This window comes from Callospermophilus lateralis, chromosome 3 (genome assembly GCF_048772815.1).
Source record: "Callospermophilus lateralis isolate mCalLat2 chromosome 3, mCalLat2.hap1, whole genome shotgun sequence".
Lineage (NCBI taxonomy): Eukaryota > Metazoa > Chordata > Mammalia > Rodentia > Sciuridae > Callospermophilus > Callospermophilus lateralis.
Genome location: NC_135307.1, coordinates 197,749,963 through 197,772,456, shown reverse-complemented (window position 1 = coordinate 197,772,456; position 22,494 = coordinate 197,749,963). Strand labels below are relative to the sequence as shown.

General features: G+C 60.2%; 1 protein-coding gene across 6 annotated transcripts in view; it reads left to right on the top strand.

The window, feature by feature from the left end:
• The window catches only part of Kcnq2 (potassium voltage-gated channel subfamily Q member 2), a 48,873-nt gene extending 32,693 nt beyond the window's left edge, over positions 1 to 16,180 (top strand). For 2 of the 6 annotated variants that reach the window (XM_076849253.2, XM_076849254.2), the window contains 6 exons: positions 232 to 261; positions 8,580 to 8,803; positions 9,353 to 9,461; positions 9,792 to 9,923; positions 14,583 to 14,706; positions 15,238 to 16,180. In XM_076849253.2, coding sequence (XP_076705368.1) covers positions 232 to 261; positions 8,580 to 8,803; positions 9,353 to 9,461; positions 9,792 to 9,923; positions 14,583 to 14,706; positions 15,238 to 15,951 — 1,333 coding nt within the window. In that variant the 3' untranslated portion in view covers positions 15,952 to 16,180. Of the gene's footprint in view, positions 1 to 231; positions 262 to 4,871; positions 4,926 to 8,579; positions 8,804 to 9,352; positions 9,462 to 9,791; positions 9,924 to 11,585; positions 11,694 to 14,582; positions 14,707 to 15,237 lie in introns of all 6 variants that reach the window. The other 4 variants (XM_076849251.2, XM_076849250.2, XM_076849252.2 and 1 more) reach the window with 4 other exon arrangements.
• The last annotated feature ends 6,314 nt before the right edge of the window (positions 16,181 to 22,494 follow it).

Sequence of the window (22,494 nt, the reverse complement as noted above, 5' to 3'; positions counted from 1 at the left end):
CCTTGGGGTCCCTGCTCCCCCTGACCCTCCCCTGGTCCCCAGGCACTGCTCTCTCACAGGGCAGGTACTCTCAGGAGGGCAGCATCTCTGTGCCTCCAACCTGTGGGAGGATGGGGCCTGGGGCATGGGGGAGGCCCTTGGGTGGGTGCAGGTCCCCACTCTGGGCCACAGGTGCTCTGTGGGGGCCAGTCCGAGTGGGCAACTGCTAACTCTCTTGTTCTCTGTTTGAAGGAAGGAGCCCCAGCCTGAGCCCTCTCCAAGGTCAGTGCCTTCCTGCCTCCAGCTGCCTGGCGTGTCTGCTGCGCGCACCGTCTGGCCTTGCTCCCTCTGTGTGCACCGCGTGTCCTGGGGCAAGGGCTGCTGGGCGGACCCTGTGTGTGCTTTTGTGTGCGACCACGTGACTGAGTGTCCTGGCCCACCCTGAGTCACCCCTTGTTCACAGCCCTCTCCCAGTATTTCAGATGTACTGTGCAGCACTGTGGGCCTGAAGGGCTTCTCTGGTGGGCCTCCAGCCTACCAATCCTCCTGGGGACACTGAGGCAGGGTTTTCTAATAGATCATTCCCTCCAAGCACTCGGCCCAGATTTGCAGCTGGTCTGAGCTGAGCCCCAGGTGAAAACTCAGAGTGGGTGGCCCCCTCCTGCCACTCTAGACCAGGCATGGAGGAGAAGCCAGGCCAGAAGCTGGTGGAGGGCCTTCAAGTCCAGCCTTGTGGAGGACCTTTCTCCGTGGACAGTCTGGAGCAAGTGGGAGTCAGTTCCTCCTGTCCTGCAGAGGCTGGGCTGGGCTGCTCTCTCCCCACCTCACACCTCCTCGCTGGAGACCCTGACCTCACTGGGTTTTCTTTGCTGAGGTCAAGGTAGCCAAGGGGCCATCCAGGTGCTCAGCCTGGCTCCCTCCCTTTGGACTTCTGCTGGCCACTATGGGGCTATTTGGCCAGGAAGTTAGGGCTCATGGGGCCAGTGCTGCAGAGGTAGAGAAAGGCCAGAACTGGCTGCTGTTTCCTAGTACTTCACAGAACACCATGGGAGCCACCATGACTCCCTGTGACGTCCCCAGCTCCTCTGAGCTGGGTTGTATCCCCACCCAGTGCCCTGTCCACCCGTTCCTGAGCTCCTCTGAGCTGGAGTGTGTCCCCACCCAGTGGCCCTTCCACACCCAGTGGCCCCTCCACACCCAGTGGCCCTTCCACACCAGTGCCCTATCCCCACCCAGTGTCCCATCCACACTCAGTGTCCTGTCCACACATTTAGAATAAACCCGACACCCAGCCCCTGTGACTAGGATGGATACCTGCCTGGCCCCCTCATGCCCTCCTGGACCACAGGGTGATCCAGCTGGCCGGATGTCCAGGAGCTGCTCTGGTGGGGGAAAGGCAGGACTGGGCCAAACCCCTCCTCTCTGTCCCCTGGAGAAGGAGCTGACCCTTCACCTTCTAAGCCCCACAAGAGGGAAGAATCACTGGTGCCCTGAATTGGAAAGACGGGCAACACTGTTGCCTGATATCAGCTGACAACAACCCCTAGCAGCCCCCAAAGAGGCCGAGAAAGCTGCCCTTGGAGCCAGAGGGGAGGAGGGTCGGCCCCCGGCGGTGCTGGCTGGTATGTGGCTGGCGCTGTTGACAGAACAGGGACGAGAAGGGGGTGAAACAGGAAGGGGCACCCTGTTCACGTTGGGCTGCCGTCCAGAGGGCACCGTTCTCACTGTGGCTGTGGCTGACCTCTCCCACACTGCCCTCCACTGGCCTTGGGGCTGGGCATTGGCTGGAGGGGGGAGCCCTGCACAGCCATGGAGGCTGAGGCTGACCCTTGCGGGGAGCGACTGGCCTGGGGCCTCCTGGGCACCCCACCTCCCGCTTGTTGCCATGGCTTGGGCTCTCCCCGTCTCAGCCTGTCTCTCTTTCTCTCCCTCTCCCGCCCCATCTGGAAAATCTTGCTGTCCCCAAGTGCTTTTAATCACTGTCACTGCCCTTCTGGGCCCCTTTCTCGTCTGCTCTGTCTTTTGGGATGAGGTGCTGGCCCTGAAAGCAGGACTCCAGGTGAGGACCCACGGAGCCCCTGGCTCTCTGGTATGTTCCGTGGCTCCCTGCTCCCTGTCCCGCCACTCCTCTGTCTCCCCGCCTGTCGGTGGTCCCTGCCTGCCTGTGCCTCCCCACGCCCTTCCCGGAGGGCAGCGCCTGCTGAACAGCCCTCCTGGGACGCCCCTGGTAAGTGCTCAGTTGGGGCAGTCGATTTGGGGCTCCTCTGTTGGGAAGCGCTCCCAGGGTCTCAGCAGCTGCACCTGGCTCCCTGCGGGTGGAGGCACCAGGAAGGCCCCTGGGCGCTGTGGGTATGAGGAACAGTTTCTGTCAGTGAAGACTATGCACCCTTCCCCGGGAAGCCCTCCTGCTGGACAGGTAATGGTGGGTGGTGTCCGTCCCCCTGCCTGGGGCAGCCACAGTCCCCTCCAGCAACCAGCACACAGTAGGTGTTCAGGAAGCCTGTTACTTGGGTAACAAGCAGGGGCGCCTCAGGGAGCTTGGCTCCCAACACCTCTGCTGCCCCAGCTGGGCCATGCTGTGGGAGTCCCTGCCCCCTGAGGGCCGCGCTCTGCTCCTGCCTGCCAGGACCTGGGCCGGCACCAGCCACGCTCTCCAGTCCTGGTCCAGGTAGCCCAGGGTGCTTAGCCTGGCGATGGTGGCACACCCCTGATCTCTCGGGGTCCTCGGCTCCTGAGGAGACCCACGAGACTATGTGGAGTTGTTGGGGGTGGGGGTCGGGAGCCAAGGCAGGCGGGGGCTCTGGCCTGTGCTGCTCTGCCCCATTCTCTGTGGCCCTGTCCCCTTCCTTACTGCCTCCTGCCCCCATGCCTGTGGAGCCCTGTTCCCTAGCATTGCCCCTCGCCATGGGGGCCTCCCCTTCTTCCCAGGTGGAGGCATCTGTGTGTGGTGTATGTCTGTCCTGTCTGGTCCTGGCCAGTGTCTGTGGGCATCTCTGCCCCCAGGGTGCCCCAGAACTCCCGTGGTCTTGCTTGCTGCTCCTGCCTATGGACTGGAGGTCTGATGGGCAAAGCCCCACTTGACTGATGGGGGCAGGGAAGGGCCAGTGCCATCCTCAGGCCCAGGGGGAGTGCACAGCATCATTCTGGCCTGAGTCGGGATCCTCAGTACCCCACCGAGCACGGGTAAAATCAGGAGAGCTGAGCCCTGAGGAGGGGACCCCCTCCTCTCACTCTTGTTGGGCTCTCAGACTAGGCTGTCTATACGGGACTTGTGTGTAAGACCCTGGGCACAATTCCTGAGTCCCCAGTGTTCAGTGGCCACAACAGCAGAGTGTGCAGCTGCTGAGCATACTCTCCACTCCCCAGCACTGGGCCTCAGAGCCTGGAGGTGCATCGTGGGCAGAGTGCCCAAGGGCTCAGAACTGGGGACTTACAAAGGTGCTGGGAACCAGGAACCTCCTTCGCCGTCCTTCCCCATGGGGTGGGAAAGATCTCCTGAGGATCCTGGGCAGCAGCCTTGTGTTATGGCCTGAAGACCACAGTGGGCAGAGGGGGTCAGGGCTTTGCTTGCTTGGCAGGCTTGGGTGCAACTGGTGCTGAAGGCTGGCAGGGTTTCTGAGAGCGGTGGGGTACTGTGGGTACCACCTGGGGCCAGATAACTGGGTGCTCTGCTGACAATCCTCCTATAGCAGGTGGCCAGCACATGGAGTCCAGCCATGGCCCTCCATCCTCAGGGTGACTGGGGAGCCTAAGCCACCTCTCTACTTAGAAGCTAACCCATGTGAGGGCTTGGGTAGAAGCCCCTCCTGCTCAGAGTCTTGCTGGGAGACGGTCCAGGGCTCCTGGCCTGTCTGGGCAGCAGATGCCCTTTGAGCAAGCCCCCAGCCAATCACCTACGAGTTAGTGAATTGCATCCTTCATGCCTAAGTGGAGAGAATTGTGTATGGGCAACACAGAGGGCCACCATCAGTGTTAAATAAATGTGCAAAGGGGAACAAGCCTGGGCGCTTTCCCCCTGGGGCTTGTGCGCTTCTGACTTGAGGCCGTCGATAACACTGGGGTCCCCAGTGCAAAGGTGCTGTCTCAGAGGGACCTGGATGTGAAGGGGAAGCAGTGGCTTGGAAGAAAGGGAAGGATTTCTGTAATCGTGGATAGTTTCTGTTTTTATTTAAACACCTGAACGTTTGTTGGTAGAAATCAACCCAAGGGCATGGGGGAGGTTGTTGGGAAGTTGAACCGAGGACCCTCCGCAGGCTGGAAGAGCTCTGCCTGCAAAGGGCCTTAGCACAGAGGCGACTTGCCAGGTCCCAGATGAACTGACTTGGTGAAGAAAGTCCTTTTAAATCTAGGTGTCCCTGAGTCCCCTTTTCCTTGTCTTCCCTCCAGATAGGGGCAGCCACTGCCTCCTGGGTAAACTGAGGCCACTTCCAACTGGGCGACAGACTGGCCTGTGGGAACCTCACATTTTTCCTCCCTAGACTGCATGTTTCACTGGGGTCACTTCCAGGATCGTGTCCATCCAGAACCAGCTCTTTGCAAAATCTTAGCACGTGTATTATTTTTTATTGGCATGAATATAGCAAAAAATAATACATCTCTTAAGACATGAGCTCAAACTCTGGCTTTGGAAGGAAAAGGTATTTTTGGAGGAAAAAAAAACACGAATTATTTTTCTCCAAAAATAGGGGACAATTCTCTTTTCCAGGCTGCGGGAGACTTTCGCCAGCAAATCCCTTTCGCTCTCCTCGCTCAGACGCAAACTCCCCCTGCAGCTGGGGGTCTGCGAGCCCAGAACCGCCCCAGGGGGCTCGGGGCGCCTCAGGGTACCTGCTCGGGGCGCCTCAGGGTCCTGTTGCCGCCCCCGGGACTAACTCTGCTCTCCTCATTTCCAGTAAAGGCAGACCGTGCAGAGGGTGCCTGTGTGGATGCTGCCCCGGACACTCTAGGTACCGCGCGATGCTGCACGGACTGGTGCCCCGCTGCACGCTCCTGCCCTCCCTGCTTATTAGAGGTTCGGACAAGCGGGCCGGCGCCCGCCCAATTCTGCCCGCTCCCTGGGGCCACAGACCCCGAGCGAGTGCAGGCGCCTCCTTCCGCCTTACTGACCCCGCCCTGCCCGAGGGTTGTTGCCTTGGAAACAGTTCCTGCCCTGGGCGAGATTCCTCTGGCTGGTCAGTCTAGCACCTCTACTAGGCACTGAGGCCCATCCTTAGCGCCCTGCTGGGGGAGGCAGCTACTGTGTGACACCCCACCCCAGAGGCAGAGGCCCTGGCTCTCCCTTCTGACTTACAGGTCTGGGTTAGGGCAGACTGGAAACAGGACGGTGAAAGGCCCCTCCCTGCACCTTGACCACACCTTTCCTGTCCCTGTCTGCTGTTGGGTGTGTGAAGGCATCTGTCCTGCTTGCTCTGGGGGCCCCTTGCCCCTGGTCTTCCTCTCCTACCCATCCCCTTCCTGGCTGGTGCAGCCCAGCTACCAGCAGGCAGCTGTGAGGTGCCCACCGGTGGGAGCGCACCTTGTCCTGTGCATGAGGTCGGTCGGTGCCGGGCAGCATGCTTGTGCATCTGCATCCGTGCATGCTCCATGCTCCGGATCCTTCTCCACCGGGAGAGGCTGCAGGGTCGCCCCACCCTGCCCCACAGGGCCTCTCTGCTGCCTGTGTGTTCTGGAGGTGGGCGCTTGTGGGGGAGGCTGCAGCAGCCCCAGAAAGGGCTGCTGAGGGAGGCGGCCTGCTCCGCCCTGGCTGAGGCTCTCCTGCTTGCCCAGAGTGTCTGTGTCCAGAGCGCTTCTGGCCACAGGTGGACCCTTGGGGCAGGGGCTGAAGTCAGGCTGCTTGGGAACCAGGAGGGTTTGGAAGTGTGGGCAGCAGGAGCCCCGCCAAGCTCTGCCCTGCTGTGTGTGTTCTCACAGAATGCCGCCTGCCCTTCCTGGGCATCATCTGTCCAGATGCAGGCTGGGTAGTTCTCTGTGGATGCCCGCTAACTGCATTGCTGAGCTGGACCCCTGTGTGCTGACCAGACAAGGGCCATCTTGCCACTGGTTCCCACTGGAATCTCACCGAGAAGAGGGTGACAGGCAGGGACAGGCTGGCCTTGTTCTCTCTCCCAGGTTCTTCCTGCCCTGTAAATGCCAAAGCACCAAGCCTTGACACAAGAGGGGGCCCTGGCCGTGGGCAGTCTTGCAGGGCAGGTGGAGGGAGCTCTTCCTTTGTCCTGGCTTGGGAGGGGAGGCAGAGTCTCAAGACTCTTGGCTACCCTCCTGCCCAAGTTGAGGGAGGCTGGGTGGGAACCAAGTGTCCCCCAAGTGTCAAACCCACTGTCCCTTCCTCCAGCACCTCGCCCACAGGCCTCAAGTGGGAGGAAGTCTGAGAGCTGGGGAGGGAGACTCCTTCCTTCCCTGAGCTCTGCCTTCGTGGGTCTGGAGAGCCTGCTGGCTCCGACTTGGTGGGGAGGAAGAGACTGTAGGAAGGAGGTCGCGCTGGGGTTCTTGCCTAGAGAGGCCTGCAGCAGTCACCCCCAGCCCCGCTTCCCCCAGCCCCGCTTCCCGCAGCTCCGCGCAGCCCCTCTCTGGGCAAGGCGTGGTCTGGGTGGCGGAGGGATCTGTGCGTTGCGTCGCGGAGGAAGCAGGAATCTGATGCGCACCCTTGACACACACATTCCTGACTCTTCAAGACCCAGGAACCCAGGAGGATGTGGGGCACCGCGCTTCACCGTGGTGACAGAAGAGGAAGGGCCAGTTCCTTCCCCTCCCATCACTCTTAGGCTGGAGGGGGAGGAGAGGAAGTAAGACCTTGGCTTCCCACTGCCCTGGAGCCTGCCCAGAGGGGCCTGGAGGGCCTGTTTTCCTGCACTTGAAGTGGCTTGTTGAATGTGGAAGACGGAGCCCATAGGAGGCAAAAGATCATTCCAGAAGCCAGAATCCTCCTGAGGACAAGTCTGGGTGCCCAGTGGGCTTTGGTGCTCCTGTGGCCCCTCAGCCTGGGATGGTCATTTATAAATGGCTCCAGCATCTGGCTCTCTCTGGACCAGTGGGGGTCTCTCTTGGGCTGGAGACCAGAAGGTCATCTGGGTCCTGGGCCCTACCCTTCTGTGTTGGCCTCAGTGGAAACAGGCAGACTCAGGGCCAGTGTTCTGAGCACCCAGATGCCAGTGGTTCCTGATATGGGGCACAGGATGCCTCAAGACCACCCGGCCCTCTGCCCTTAGTGGGCTCTCTGTCCAGGCACAGGCCCAGGGATTTCTTTCTCTGCCTCTTACTTAGAGTCTTGAGTAGGCACAGGTGTTCTCTGAGGTTGTCTGCTGTCCAGGGGTGGGTTGGGGAGGGGACATGGGCTCTATCTGCGGTGTCCCTGCTGGGTGGACTGGGCTCTGGGACTGTCTTTTCTCCAAGGTGGTTACCTCTGCTGCCTGCTTCATGTGTCTCTCTGGCCGTGTGTAGCAGCTGGGGCTGCTGTGGTGGGGGTGGAGTCAGAGACACTAGCAAGTGACACTGGGCATTGGGGCTTCCTCTTGGAGGCCTCTGAATTTCGTCAGGCCTCCTTGATTGCTGTGCTCAGCAAGGGCCCTGCTGTAAGCCATCCTGGGAACCTGTGGCTCCCCATAGCTGGCACGAGCAGGTCCTATTCACAAGGACCTGCTCTCCTCTGGGGCAATGCGGAGTCACAGCAGAAGGAGGGAGGGCCTATCCTGGACCTAAGGCCCAATGGTTCCCAGAAGGAAGAGTGGAGGCCATGTCTGCCTGGAGCAGCCCTATCATGGACATCCATGTCTCCTGCTGCCTGGGGGATGTGGGAGCCCGTGAACACGGGTGTCTGCCATGTGTCCATGGTTTCCAAGAAATGCAAAGTCTAGGGAGGCCCAAAGACCTTCAAGTCTGGAGACAGCAGCCTGACTGGAAGGACTTTCTGGGAGTGGCCATTTCCTCATATCCTTGCAGCTGCCTCTGCCCGCCCTGGGGCTGGGGCTTGGGGGAGCAGGCCTGGGAATACCAAGGCCAGCTGGGGCACCTGGTCCCAGCTGTCTTCCCAGAGCAGATGTGTAGTTGTCCAGGTGTGAGCTGAGGAAGATAGGCCAGGCACTCAGAGGAGGCCAGGTGTGCCAGGGTCCATCAGGAAGGCTGGTGACTGGACAAGCATCTGCAGGAGCCTGGCCCCTGACCCCAGCAGGCTGTAAAGAGAGGGAGGGTTGCTCCTGGGAGTGTTGGGAGGGCCTGCGGGAAAGTTGCAGGCAGGGCTGGTGCAGACTGAAGGTCCCAGGGACGAGCCTCTCCCTGGGGCGCCTGGCCACTCTCTGGGTGTCACTTTGAGGGGATGGCAGGACAGTGTGCAGAAAGCTCTGGCACTTGGCAGTGGCTGCTGAGTGATGTAAGCCGGGGGGGGACACCTCCCCACTCCCTGGCACGGCGCTCTGGCCATACCTGTGTGGCCCCTCCCTGCGCGCCCTGGCTTCACCATGGTGTGGTTGGTTGTTCTTTGGACCTGAGTCTTCTCTGGTCTTGTGGGACAGCACTGGTCGCGAGCACACATGGCCCATGTTCTTTCCGGAGTGACTTCTCTTGCTGTTTTTCTGTGTCTGTCTGTCTGTCGGTTCTCATGGGAGCAGCCAGAAGGTCAGTTTGAAAGACCGTGTCTTCTCCAGCCCCCGAGGCGTGGCCGCCAAGGGGAAAGGGTCTCCCCAGGCCCAGACGGTCCGACGGTCACCCAGCGCTGACCAGAGCCTCGAGGACAGTCCAAGCAAGGTGCCCAAGAGCTGGAGCTTCGGCGATCGCAGCAGGGCACGCCAGGCTTTCCGCATCAGGGGCGCTGCATCCCGGCAGAACTCGGAAGGTGGGTCTGCAGGCTGGGAGCCTGCTAGGAGTGCCTGGAGCTCAACTGGCCGTAGAGCACCAATGCAGCTCTGCCGCAGGGAGGTTCCTACCCCACCCCAGGGGAAGTTCATGTAAAATGAGCTGTTTTAACCACACTGCTCAGTGGCATTTCAAACCCTGGGGTTCGCCACCATCATCCCTGCAAAGGGCCCCATGCCCATCCGCAATCTCCTTCCACTTCCCCAGCCCTGGCCACCACTGCCTGCTGTGTTTGGTTTCTGTCCTGTGGGGTCGTGCAGCTCCTGACCCACGGTGACTGCTGCTCCCCTGAGCGAGGTTCCCAGGTGCAGCCATGCTATCTCGTGTCAGAGCCGTGTTCCCCTAGTGGCTAGGCAACGTGCTGCGTGTGGAAGGGCCACTGTGGTCAACTGCCTCTGTACCAGGGAGGCCCTCTTAAGCCCTCACACCTGTGGGAGAGGAAGGGCTGCAGAGAGGCGTGATGGGCAGGTCTGCAGGGTGAGGGGCCTGGTGGCCATGTCCACTCACATCTGCACATCCTTCCACCTAGAAGCAAGTCTCCCCGGGGAGGATGCAGTGGAGGACAACAAGAGCTGTACCTGTGAGTTCGTGACCGAGGACTTGACCCCTGGCCTCAAAGTCAGCATCCGAGCTGTGTGGTGAGGGACCTGCATGACCCCCCTTGGTGCCCATGCAAAGCCCCTCTGCTGGGCCTCCCGTTTGGTGCTGGGCCCTGGCCACCGAGTTCACAAAGCGGGTGTTGCAGACACGGCCTAGGTGCAGTGGGGGCTGAGGCAAGGAGGTCGGGAGCTGCTCGGCTTGCAGGTCCAGGTGGACAAAGGTTGTCTGTGATGCTGGGCACTAAAGTGGCTGGTGAGCGGCCTCCAGCACCCACAGTTGCAGAGGTGCTGGGAGGGTGACAGGCTGGTGGACACTGGGTCCAGCGTGTTCTCTGGCTCAGAGCTCATGGCTCTACCTGGCCATTGCAGTGTCATGCGATTCCTGGTGTCCAAGCGGAAGTTCAAGGAGAGTCTGCGGCCCTACGACGTGATGGATGTCATCGAGCAGTACTCCGCTGGACACCTGGATATGCTGTCCCGCATCAAAAGCCTGCAGTCCAGGCAAGAGCCCCCACCTGCCTCCCAGCCCAGGACCTTCGAGGGCCTTCTGGGCCAAAGCCCAGGGATGGCTAGAGGGCCCCTGGGGGCCGGGCCGGGAGGGTGCAGGGCAGGAGCAGTGCTAAGGTGGGCCTCCCACCGCCGGCGTCTGCCAGCTTTCTGCCCTGTCTTCGCAGTCTGTCTCTAATATTTTTCTGTCTCCCCTCTCTCCCCCAACTTCCCTGCACTGTGGTGGGCAAGTTTTGTGTGTGTGTGTGTGTGTGTGTGTGTGTGCGCGCGCGCACGTGCACATGCACACTCACATGCATATCTGTGCACATGCATGTGTGTGTGAATGTGCACGTGAGGGTCTCTGGATGAGGGTGCACACGTGTATGTGTAGGTGCATGTGTGTGTGCATGTGTGTGCCCATGCATGTGTGTGTGATGTGCGGGTGTGTGCACGTGTGCCTGTGTGCTGTGCCGTGTATGCACACGGATGAATTGGTGCATACACGTGTGTACACATGTGCACGCGTTGGGAATGGAGTTTCCCTAGGAGAGATGACTCTGCCAGGCAGCACACACTGCCATCCCTTTTCTTCAGAACGTGATTGTCCACCCATTGTAAAGGAGTTGCCCCACTTCCTGAGTGCATCTAGGCTTGGTGGTAGCTGGGCACCCGCTGGTGTCTGTGTGGGGAAGAGGCTAGCTAATTCCTGGAATTCCATGTCCATGCATCACAGCATGAATGGGGGCCTGAGCACATGCATGCACAGGTCTCTGCACATGTGCACACAGGTCCACATTCTGGCCTGTGCTCTAGCCTTCACCCCCCAGGGTGCTCACAGCCAGTACCTGCACACATATGTGGCCACACATGTGGTGGCACCTGTAGGGAGCCGCATGCTGCAGGAGTTTCTCCTGAAGGAGGTCCTAGACTCTACTGGTGGGGTCCTCCCATCCAAGGCTTCCAACAGAGGCTGTGGCTGTTGGTGCCTGGAGGTGCAGTTGGGTCCAGCTCACATGGAGAGGGTCTGGACAGTGAAGGGCAGCTTGGAGGCCATGGCAAGCTCTGATGGGGAGGTTTGGTCTCTCCTGCTTCAGGTGACAGTGGGGCCTCTCGGGCCTTAAGCTACTCCCAAGATGGGGTTCAGGGAGGCATCTCCTCCTCCGCTGGGCTTAGGCTGGGCCTCTCCTGGCCTTCCCAGAGCAGACTAACTAACAACTGGGACTCTGTGCCTCTCCTGCCCATGCTGGTCAACTGCCTGGTCAGCTGCCTGCTCAGCAGGTCCTTCCATCCACCTTTCCCCCTCTCCTTCCCTGTCTGAAAAACAGACCAGTCGGCCTGGGGAAGCCGGACGGCCCTCGTCCGTGATGCCCCATTCATGCTGTGCAGCCCCGCACCTTCTCTGGGATTTGACTCCCAGCACATGCACCCATTTCCATACCTACCTGAGCTCCCTGGTGAGGCTGGGCTGCCCACAGACCAGCTCCTGGAGCGAGCCCTGTTCAGCATGCCCAGGAGCCATGCGTGCGGTCAGCCCCTTTCTGCTGGGCACACAGGTTCCTAGGAAAACTGCTGCCGTCTGAGTGGGGCTGTCCCATTGCTAAGCTTCCAGTGACCCCTCTTGAGCTGCGTGACGATGCGTTTTGCTGGTGTCTCTTTTCTTGTTTACGCTGCCAGGATAGATATGATTGTGGGCCCCCCACCCCCTTCAACTCCCCGGCACAAGAAGTACCCCACCAAAGGACCCACGGCCCCTCCGAGAGAGTCACCCCAGTACTCACCTAGGTTAGGACGCCTCATCTCTTCCCAACCTGTCTTGTGAACGGCCAGTGCCTTCGCTCCAGGCCACATGACGGCGGCACCGCATACTGTCCTTTCCTCAGGACAGAGGGCACATCCAGGCTTTCTGTTCCTGCAAGTGCCCTGCACAGGGGAAGGCTCTCTCACAAGGGCCCCAAGGGGCGGTGAAGGGAGTCAGGACTACCCAGTGCCCTGCAGTCCTCTTGGGGGCAGCCAGGGCTCCTCTCTGTGGGTGTCCTTCTGAGGTTCACCTGGGGTTGGGGGACTCCTGGGCAGAAGCAGAGGACATCAGTGACCACACAGGTGTTTCCTTGCCTGGTTGCAGACATGCCCTCAGGGAGGCTGAGGCCCTCCCTGGTCTCCCTGGGCACTGACTGAGTCAAGCCCCCCAGACCTGCCTGTGACTGGGCCGACCCCCGGACACACCTGGCTCACCCTTGGGCTGTGTGCTCTGAGCAGCTGGGGCTGCTTCCCAGGCACAGCAGCAGACTGCTGCCTGCCCTCTCACAGTTAGGAGAAGAAAACGAGGAAGCCTCTGCCAGGCACCACGGCGGGTGCTCCAAGTGAGCTCTGGAGTTACTTCAAGTTGTGGCCATGGTCATTAATAGTGACAAGGAAGATGGCAGGACTGCCCCCGCATCTAACAGGCAGAATAGAGGTCAGGGAACAGCCAGATGGCACACTCAGGCTCTTCAGGGGTCCGGTGAGACCCTCATGGCCTCTGGCTTCCTCTGACTCCAGCAAGTCAGGCCAGCGAGAGAGAAGCCCCTGGGGCAGGCCAAGAGGACAAACGGCATCTGGACAGAACCGACAGGCATAGCGTCTGTCTACCCCCTTGGCCAGGGTTGCTGCCCAGGAGACTGAGGTTCATTGTGCTGGGCTTCTTCTCAGCCCAGCAGCTTGATTATGAGAGTGAGTCCCAGGGAGCAGGCAAGGTCGTGTCTGCTGCATCCTGACTCGGGGTGACCCCTGACAGTACCTGATGAGTCCACTGCTTGGCTGCTCTCTAAGACTTAAGCCTTGTCCCTGGGGCATTGCTGCAGGAGATGGTGACTGGGAGTCCAACCAGTAAGCCAGGAAGGCCCTGCTGGCCCTCAGACCTCTCAGACCATTGCAGCCAGGGACCTTCAGGTTCACCCCAGGGGCGTGGAGCATGTGGGGCTGAGTTCAACTCCCCAGCTGAGCCCAAGAGGAGGAGGAGGCAAGGTGGTTCAGGGTCCTTGGAAGACCCTCTCCCAGATGCCGCTGCAGCAGTTCTAGGCTGAGCCCTGGGCTGAGGCTCCCGTTGGGACCCACCAGGCAGGCAGCCCGTCATGTGGCCGGGGTGAAAGTGCTGTGCATCTGTGCCTGGACTATGTGACACTGGAACACCAGGGCCCGCCCCCTCCATTGCCATGGCGTCTGCTTGGAGCCAGAGGCCCCCTCCCTTCGTGCATGAGTCTAGCATGAAGCCCGTGGAGCATGAGGAGGCTGCATCTGGCTGCCGCAAGTCTGGCCCTGTTCTGTTTCATGTGACAGAAGGAATATGCCCGGCTCCAGAGAGGCAGGCAGGGCATTCCTGCCTGCAGAAAGCAGCTGGGCATTCTTTGTGCACAGGCTGCTGTCCAGAGCTAGGTGGGCTGGTGGCCTTGGCCTGGGTTGGTCCTGCTCAGTCACCCTGTCCTGAGCTGCCATTAGCCCAGTGGGGTTTGTAGGCTCAGCCAGCATAGCATCTTGGTTTCTGAGTGGGTGTCCCACAGCTGCAGTTCTCGGCCCACACCTACGCCCCAGCCCCTGCCAGCCCTGCAGGACTCACTGTGGATCTGTTCAACAGGAGCTGGTCTCCAAGGGTGAAGGAGCCTCCTTCCCTTCTTATGGCATCAGTGACCTAGGCCTCATTCAAAACCAGCTCAGCTGAATTCCATATCCTGCATATGAACACACATGCAACACACTCTCACTTGCATACATGTCCATGTGCACACCCACTCACACACATGTGGACACATATATGATACATTCACATGCATACACACCCACATGCATAGCCTCTACACACATATTTGTGAACACATGCCCAGGCACATAGTCATGAGCACATAGATGTATGAGCACATGTACAATGCACTCATACCCATGCACACCCATGAATGTGCACACATGTACAATGCACTCACATGCATGAGCACACCCATTCTCACACATACACACACTGGTTGGTGGCGGCTTGTCCCAGCCCTCCTCTGGTTGTGTGGCTCTCTTCCCTTTATCCTTGTCCTGGTGCATGGAGCTGCAGCCCTCACCGCCTCCTGCTTTTGTTGTCCCTGCTGCAGACATCTAACTGTCCCTGTCAGACCCTGTTGGGGTTAAGGGCCTCAGTGGCACATTATGTAGGAGTAAAGCTCAGGGATGGGATGGCTGTGGCTTCTGGAGCAAGGGCACATCACGCCATGCTCCCAACCTCTGGCTGGATGCCCACCAGCTTCCCTGACTTCTGGGCCTCAGTGTGCTGGGAGGCCAAGAAGCCACAGGCCAGGGAGGAGAGGGACTGGGTGGGCAGGTGGGATGGGGGCCCGAGGGAGGACGGGGACTCTGCTGCAGAGGAGCTGGGGGTGGACTGGCCCCAGGGGAAGCTCCTTTACTTTACTCCTCTTAATGTGCCAGACCCCACTGGAATGGAATGGATAGGAACAGGACCCTGACGGTGTCAGAAGGCAGGCAGGAACGTGAGGCACCAGTGTCCGTCTGTCCTGGCACCTACTGCCCCCTGGTCAGCTCTGGGTTGGGCCTGGAGCCCAGATCTGGGGGCTGTGGGCTGACCTGGGTGGAAGGGGCAGGGGCCAAGCCACATCCTCCTGAACTCATGCTTGGGGGCCGGGTCTCTGTTCCCGGTAGAGTGGACCAGATCGTGGGGCGTGGCCCGGCGATAACGGACAAGGACCGCACCAAGGGCCCTTCCGAGGCGGAGATGCCAGAGGACCCCAGCATGATGGGACGCCTGGGCAAGGTGGAGAAGCAGGTGGGAGGGGCTGGAGAAGGCCTCTGCTGTATGGAACCCTTGTTGGCTGGGGCGGGGAGGGGAGGAGTGGGTGTGGCCTCTGCTGTCTGAGCCTCCATGTTGGCTGGGGGCGGGGCCCGGATCTTCAAATCCACCGGGTCCTGGTGTAGGGTATTTCTGGAGCCAGCACTTAAGTCAGAAGTACCCAGAGTTTAGGTTCTTCCCTCCATGTCCTGGGTGGGGTAGCTGGGAGGCAGGATTTGCATTTGAGGATCCCCTGGGGGAAGGGATTAATCTGCTGTAGAACTTGTCAGAAGTCACACCTCTCTGGCCTTGCGACCCTACCCCCACAGCCCTCTTCCTGGGAGTGGTTCATAGTGGTTCATCAGAAACCATCACACCAGACCCTTGGGTCTACTGGGAGGTAGGCCTCAGCACGGGCCTCAAACTGACTGGTGGGGTCGGAGGCCCAGCTGCTGAGTCCGGGTTGAAGGAGGGGCAGCTCCCGCCCCCTCTCGCCCCTCCTGGTCCAGCAGCAGCACCCTCTTGCAGGTCTTGTCCATGGAGAAGAAGCTGGACTTCCTGGTGAGCATCTACACGCAGCGCATGGGCATCCCGCCCACAGAGACCGAGGCCTATTTCGGGGCGAAAGAGCCAGAGCCAGCGCCGCCATACCACAGCCCCGAGGACAGCCGGGAGCACGTGGAGAAGCAGGGCTGCATCGTCAAAGTCGTCCGCTCCAGCAGCTCCACTGGCCAGAGGAACTTCTGCGCGCCCCCCGCCCCATGCCCGCCGTCCACCTCGTGGCAGCAGCAGAGCCACCAGCGCCATGGCACCTCCCCCGTGGGGGACCACAGCTCGCTGGTGCGCATCCCGCCGCCGCCTGCCCATGAGCGGTCGCTGTCCGCCTACAGCGGGGGCAATCGGGCCAGCACCGAGTTCCTGAGGCTGGAGGACGCTGCGGTCTGCAGGCCCCAGGAGGCCGCCCTGCGGGACAGCGACACGTCCATCTCCATCCCATCCGTGGACCACGAGGAGCTGGAACGTTCTTTCAGTGGCTTCAGCATCTCCCAGTCCAGGGAGAACCTGGACGCCCTCAGTGGCGGTTACGCGGCTGCGGCGCCCTGCGCCAAGGTCAGGCCCTACATTGCAGAGGGCGAGTCCGACACAGACTCGGACCTCTGCACACCCTGCGGACCCCCGCCGCGCTCTGCCACGGGGGAGGGCCCCTTTGGCGACGTAGGCTGGGCCGGGCCCAGGAAGTGAGGCCGCAGGACCCGCCCACGCCGCTCTGCCTGTCCCTTTTGGGGGCGTGAGCTCTGCGGGGTCTCTTCTGGAGTGACGCGTTGTGGGGCACCTGTGGGGCTGTCAGGCCCACTTCCCCGTGCAGGCAGCAGGGCTCCTTGGCTGGTGCAGTGACATTTCGCAAAAGTTCTTTTCCAACCAGGGGCTGAAGGAGCACCCTGCAGCAACAAGCTGCTCAGCAGGGACAGACCTGGCCCGCTAGTGAGGGGGAGGTCAAGTGACCAAGGGGGCATGGCTATTGGGGTGTGGGCCGGGAGCAGGGCCCAGGGAGGGTGTGGCTGGGGCAGACTTCCCCCTGACAGTGGTGGCCTTGAGTTCTGGTGGGTGCCTAGCGAGGGCTTCAGATTCAGGAGAGTGTGACAGGCCACTGGGCATGGCCTATCCTGGCACCTGACCACTTGTCCTTGGGTTCCTCTGTGTGTGAACAGCTGGGCAAGACCCCCACCCCTGGGTGCCTGGCTGGAGAGCTGCCGGCCAGCATCCCCGGCCCCTGCCAGCTCTGTGGGTCTTGCCAAGGGAGCTGGTTGGAGTTCAGGACCCCTTGCCTGGAGCTGAGAAAGGAGTGAGGCCGTGGGGACAAAAACCAAGCCCAGAGTCACTCTGTACCCTCCTGACCTTGGCTTCTCCTGAGAGGCCCACCCTGCAGCCTCCTCGGATAGGGAATTTCAAAGTTCGATCTGCCCTGACCCGGGGTCTCCCAAGCCCACAGGAGCCACAGCTTCCCAGCCACAGGAGTTCTGGGTGAATCCCCATGATGTGTCCTTTCTCCTCACTGCCCTGGCTGGGTGCTGGTCACCAGGCTGTGGCTAGCCCTTTGAGCAACCCACACTGTCCTTAGCCAGGATTCACCCTGCTGGTCCCGCACCTGTGCTCCAGCAGACCAAGGCAGGGCTGGCTGGGGCCATCGCTGGGCAGGAAAGCCCTTTGGTCAGCTGGCTCACCCACTGCAGATGGCTGCTGTTTGTTCTTCCCACTACAGCTGGCCATCCCAGTCATACTCTCCACGGGTGGGTCCCTGGCTATGGCCTCCCAGTGTTTTGGGAGTTGAGACATCCCTTCCCTGGGCCCTAGTGAGCAGGGACCTTGCTCCCTCCTGTCTGGGTGCCTTGGCCCACTGGGTATTCAGCTTTAGGGGCCTATGTCCAGCCACCAGGAGGCAGAGGGGGATGTTCTGGTCCTGTGGCCTTGGGCCTAGCAGCCTCTGGCATTCTGGCGATGGCATCATGGGGCCTGGATGCTCTGAAGCAGCAGCACCCCCAGCTCTTGTCTGGAAGGAGCCCTCTTGCCGGCTGGAAGAACTTTGAAGCAGGGTTAGGGGGTAACATGCCCCTGGCCATTGGAGGTCCTGGGCACTTGGGGACCTTGGGAAACTGTCATCAGCAGTGGGTTAGTGGCTGTTGCAGCCTCAGTGCCCCTGCCAGGGCACCCAGGAGCTACCTGGGGCACATGGATGGGCTGCCTGTCAGCAGCCACAGACACATTCTCCTGACAGATCCACATGGCACTTTGGTTTTCAAGGACGGTATCATGTGGCAGAGAGCCCTCCAGTGGGGAGAAATGTCCCTTCCAGTGTGGGTGGCCACCCAACACCAATCCCTCTGGCTACGTCAGGCCTAGGATCTGAGTCCTCCTTGGTGTGGCACAGGGAGGTTCCAGCTGGGTCCACTGGCAGGAGGACAAGGTCAGCCAGCTCCAACACACCGCCAGCCCTAGCCCACTCCCCGCTGGGGCCCAAGGTCCCAGGATGCTGTCAGCCTGTTCAGGCCCCAGGACCTGGAGGAGGGGACTCTTTCCCTGAGGGAGGTTTGTTCCTGCCTTACCTGTGGCAGCATGCTGTGTGCCTCAGACACAGTGGGCACCTGAGGAACCAGGGCTGGGGCTCTGCAGGGTGAGTATGGCGGACAGTGGCCTCTCTAGAAGCCCCAGCTACTCTGCAGGACAGCAGGATGGCATTCCTTAGGTTGCAAGAGGAGGGGTAAAGGCTACACTGTTGGCCACTCTGCATCAGGAAGGAGGGTTGGTGTCCTGGCCATGCAGTCTGACCTCTGGGGAAAGGAAGGTGTTGGACTCTGTGGGATGGTCTGGGGGCCCATTCTAGGCAATGAAAGGTAGAAGCTCCTTCTTGGGCCTGCAGACCCAGGCCTGAGTAGCACAGCTGTCCACTGCCCCTGGGCAGCTGTCCTACCCTTAGAGAAGGAAGCTGGAGGTTTGTGTGAGAAATGTGTGCACTTTCTTGGGGCCAGTGGCCACCCTGTGGCACACGTTTCCTGAGATAAGACATTGTTAGAGCATGCATACCCATGTGCCCACGTGCCCACTGACACATACAGGTCTGCATAAGACTCCCCTGCATGCTCACAGACCACGCACGCCAGATGCACACTTTCACACACACATAGCATATGTGCACTCACATGGACACACAAAACTCACATGTGCACACAAGTGCAAGCTCTTAGCAGGTGCACTGTCACACGTACATATAAAGCACACTCACAGGCAGCACATGTACATATACAACCACATGTGGCCAGTACACAATCATGCCCACACATGCTCACACACATGCACATGTAAGCGCACAGTCTGCGTGTGCAGACACATGCACACACCCACCACGACTCCGATTTGGGCTGCCCTTTGTCTCTGGCCTTTGTCTTTGACTTTTCCTGATTTAGGCTGCCCAGGGAGGGAGCCACAGGAATTAATGACTTTACACAGAAGCTTCTAGAATGCTGAACACTAGGTGGGGATTCCCACTGTCCAAGGCTCCTGGACCAGTGCCAGAGGGGCCACCTTGAGCCCATTAAGGGCCCCATACTGCCTTCTCCCTGGCTGGCTGGGCAGCTGACCAGCACTTGTGGCCTGCTGAAGGCCTAGGGAAGCCAGGTGGGGACCGGGGGTTCCAGCACCCTCTGGTGTCCAGACCTGTTCCAGCTTAGCTGTGCTGGCCACCTGTGCCATTCTTAGACATGGCTTGGCCTCGTCACCCCAGGTCCTGTCTCAAACAGGTATTGCATGTCCACCATGACATTTCTGTCCCCCTGGTCACAGACTTCGAAGTCCACCCCATCTGCAGTGGCTGGGACACCTGGAGGGTAGGCCACCTTCTCCCACCTCCTGCTCTAGGCAGGGAAGGTGGCAGGGCCACGCCAGGTTCTAAGGAAACCTATTTAGGTGGGGAGGTGGGGATCGTCCCCGATGCTTCCTGAAGGCAAAATGGGCCGAGGGCTGGGAAGCCTTTTGGAGACACTGGGGTGCGTTTGGGCCACCCCGGCTGTAAGTGGTGTGCAGAGTGGAGGCTGTGGATTTTTGATGGATCTGGGCCTGCACAGCCAGCAGATAACACTTCAGCTGCCCTCCATGGTCACAACCCTGTAAAACAAACATGGTGGGGGTGGACAGCACAGCCCATTCAGAGTAGACTTAGAGGGTCTGGGTCATCTTGTGTCCCAGCAGGGTGGGTTGGCTTCTGAGTGAGAGGCTCTGCCCATGGCCCCTGTGGGGCCCCAGTGCACATGGCTGGGGCAGACCTGGCACGGCCCTCAGCACCCTCAGCCGTGGTGCAGACTGCCTGTCCTGTGCCAACCTCCTGGGCTACCTGCTTGTGTATGGGATGTGAGCTATGAGGCACAGAGGGCTGGGCATGGCCTCAGGGTCCACAGGCCAGAACTGCTGCCCAGGGACCCTGGGCGGCTGTCCCAGGCCAGCTGCTCTGGTTCTGCCTGGGCCCCAGCTGAGGCCCAGAACCACCAAGGAGGGGAGGTGGTGGTGGGGGCTTCCCTACTCAAGGGCAAGACCCCACTTTCTCTCCCCTCTCTGAGACTTGAGCTCCTCCAACTGCACACGGGTGGTTCATTCTGTGTGCCCAGAGCCAGAATGAAGGGGGACGTGGTTTGCTATCTAGTGAGGTGGGCCTAAGAACCAGCTCAGGAAGAGGAGGGTGAGGGAGAGGGCAGCAGAGGGAAGGCGCTCTGTGGGAGGTGAAGCCCTTGCAGTTCTGCAACTTTGGTGCCCACAGCAGGGTGGAGTGAGCACTTGATGCTCGCCTTATACCCTGGCAGACCCAGGGTGCTGAGTCTTAGTGGCCCTGCCCCAGAGTTCTGCAGTGTCTGACCCTCTGTCTGGTGCCGAGAGGAGGGGATGGTTCCTGGGTCTCCTGGGCAGGAGGGCCCATTGCTGAACGCCGCACATCTAACTTGGACTGGGTTATACAAAGTCGTTGCCTTAAAAGCATTGTTGACAGAAACTCACTGAGGTCAGCCCAGACCCCTGGCCTCTGTCAGGCTTGGACACCTGGGCCCCGCCTCTGGGTCAGGCAGCATGGGGCAGTCGCGAGCAGCAGAGGTCTCTCGGTTGCCTCATGCAGAGGCGCTCGCATTGGTTGTCCCTTTTGCTGCTGCCATCCGCCCAAGCCAGCCTGGTGCACCCCATGCCCGCACCCATGCGCTGCAGTCTGTCTGGCCTGGGTGACTGCAGCTCCCCACGCACCCTCCCGCCATCGGCCGCCTTTGCACTTTTGTTCATGCTCCAAAGAATTCTTCATGATGCCTTTGTGCTGACGCGCACCTCTGCCCACTGCGTGCACCTACGGACCGTGGCCTCCACCCTGCTCGTTTGTGAATGTGTTGCCGCTGCACACTCGGAACTAGAGCTTGTGTCCCATCTCCTAGGGACAGACACCAGGGGACAAGCACTGGTCTTCTAACGGATTAGCCGAGATGCCAACTCAGCACGGACAGGTTGATGCTTGTGTTACATGAATGGGCCAGCTCAGGCTTGCCCGGGGGACTCTGAGTGCAGAATCCCATGCCAGGGATGCACATAGACAGTTCTGGAAAGTTCTGCTGCCATGGGGCCAAGTCCAGATGCCCAGTGGGCCTGTGCACTTAATAAATGCAGTGATTCAACCTGGATTGTGAGTGGCCTCTTTGTTCTCCTGCCTTGTGCTGCTGGTTGGAGAGCTGGGGACGTGGCTGGGAGGAAGGCCCTCTCCCCAGCCCTCGGTCCTAAGCCCTGGGGCTGCCTTCCAATGCCACAAACCAGGTTGCTATTATTCCCTGGCATTCTGGAGGCCAGAGATCTGAGTCACCATGACATTCCCTGTTCCTGGGCTGCTTCTAAAAATCTTCCTGTGTGACCTAGACCCCACAGGGCCCTGGAGGAGCACAGGTGAATAACCTGAATCCCAGTGGTACTGCCTGTCTCCATCCAGTCCCACATGCAGTGGGAGGACAGTCTTGTCCACTCCCCTCTGCAGTTCTTGAGCTGTTTGCCTCACTTCTCTGTGTCCAGAAGATTCTGTAGGACGTGATTCTGCAGTGAGACTTCCCACTTTTACTTATATCCCACCGGCTGGAACTTGTCACATATTGTAAGACCAGGAAACATTCTTTACAACAGGCACCGTGTGCCTGAAAAGCTGTAGTCTGTTACTAAGAGGCTAAGGAGCGTGGTGGGGCTTCCAGCAGCCTGTGACTCAGTGGTCCCCAGCCAGGGTTCTGCACACAGCAGGGCTCACATGGCCTGGAGGTGGATGCTAGCCAGCCAGCTGGCAGCTCTCAGCAGAACAGAATTGAAGGATTTCTTCCTCCAGTTGGGGCCACATCTGCCCCCTGCTTGAGGTATGATCTCTGCTGACCTTGGTCTCCTGAGGTGCCCAGGCCTCCTGCTGCTCCAGATCTGCACTTGGCCGCAAAGCCATGTGTCAGGCTGTAGGGTACCTGCACAGAGTTCCCTGCTCCATGCCACCACCGTCAGGTAGGACCATAGCGCAGCCACCCCTGCCACTGAGCAGAACACAGAGGGCATAGGTGGTCAGTAGGGAAGGGCAGGAGCTGCATCCTGCAAGCCCCCTGGGGCTGACCATGCTTTGGCCCCCCTGTGGGTCTCTAGGTCTGTCCCTGGGTCCTCCGGACCCTGGTCCCCACCAGGCAGTCACACTTTGCTGTCGCCTGTCTCTTTTAGGCAGCCATAGGGAACAAAGGCCAGAGCTTGTTGTGTCAGAGCTGGACAACTGGGAACAAACAGGTGGCTCGCAGAGCCCAGGGCAGGGGTGATGTTGGGGATCAAGGCCCAAAGACCCTCTTCTCAGGGCAGCAATGAACCTGGACCACTGGGTGAGGCAACCATGCTCTGCTCAGGCACCTCCTGCCCCTCGGCCTGTCTGCCCACCCTGTGTCCACACGGACACCTCCTGCCTGTTGGCCAGTCTTCCTGTGCTCTTGTCTGCCATGCCCCTCCCTCCTATGTGGCCCCGTCAAGCCCTCTGGGTTTGGGTGGACCTAAGATGTGAGCTCCGTGATAACATGGATGTTCCTGGGTACCCGAGGGTATCATGCTGCCCCTTCTTGCTGTGACCCTGCATTTCACCTAGACTTCTGGCACTTGTCCCCAGGGCCCCTTTATGACAGGGAACATTTGAAGATGCCTCCAAAGTGCTTGAGGCTGAAGAGGACATGGGGTCCACGGGCACCTGTGAGCATCTGGGAGAGCAGGGGTGGG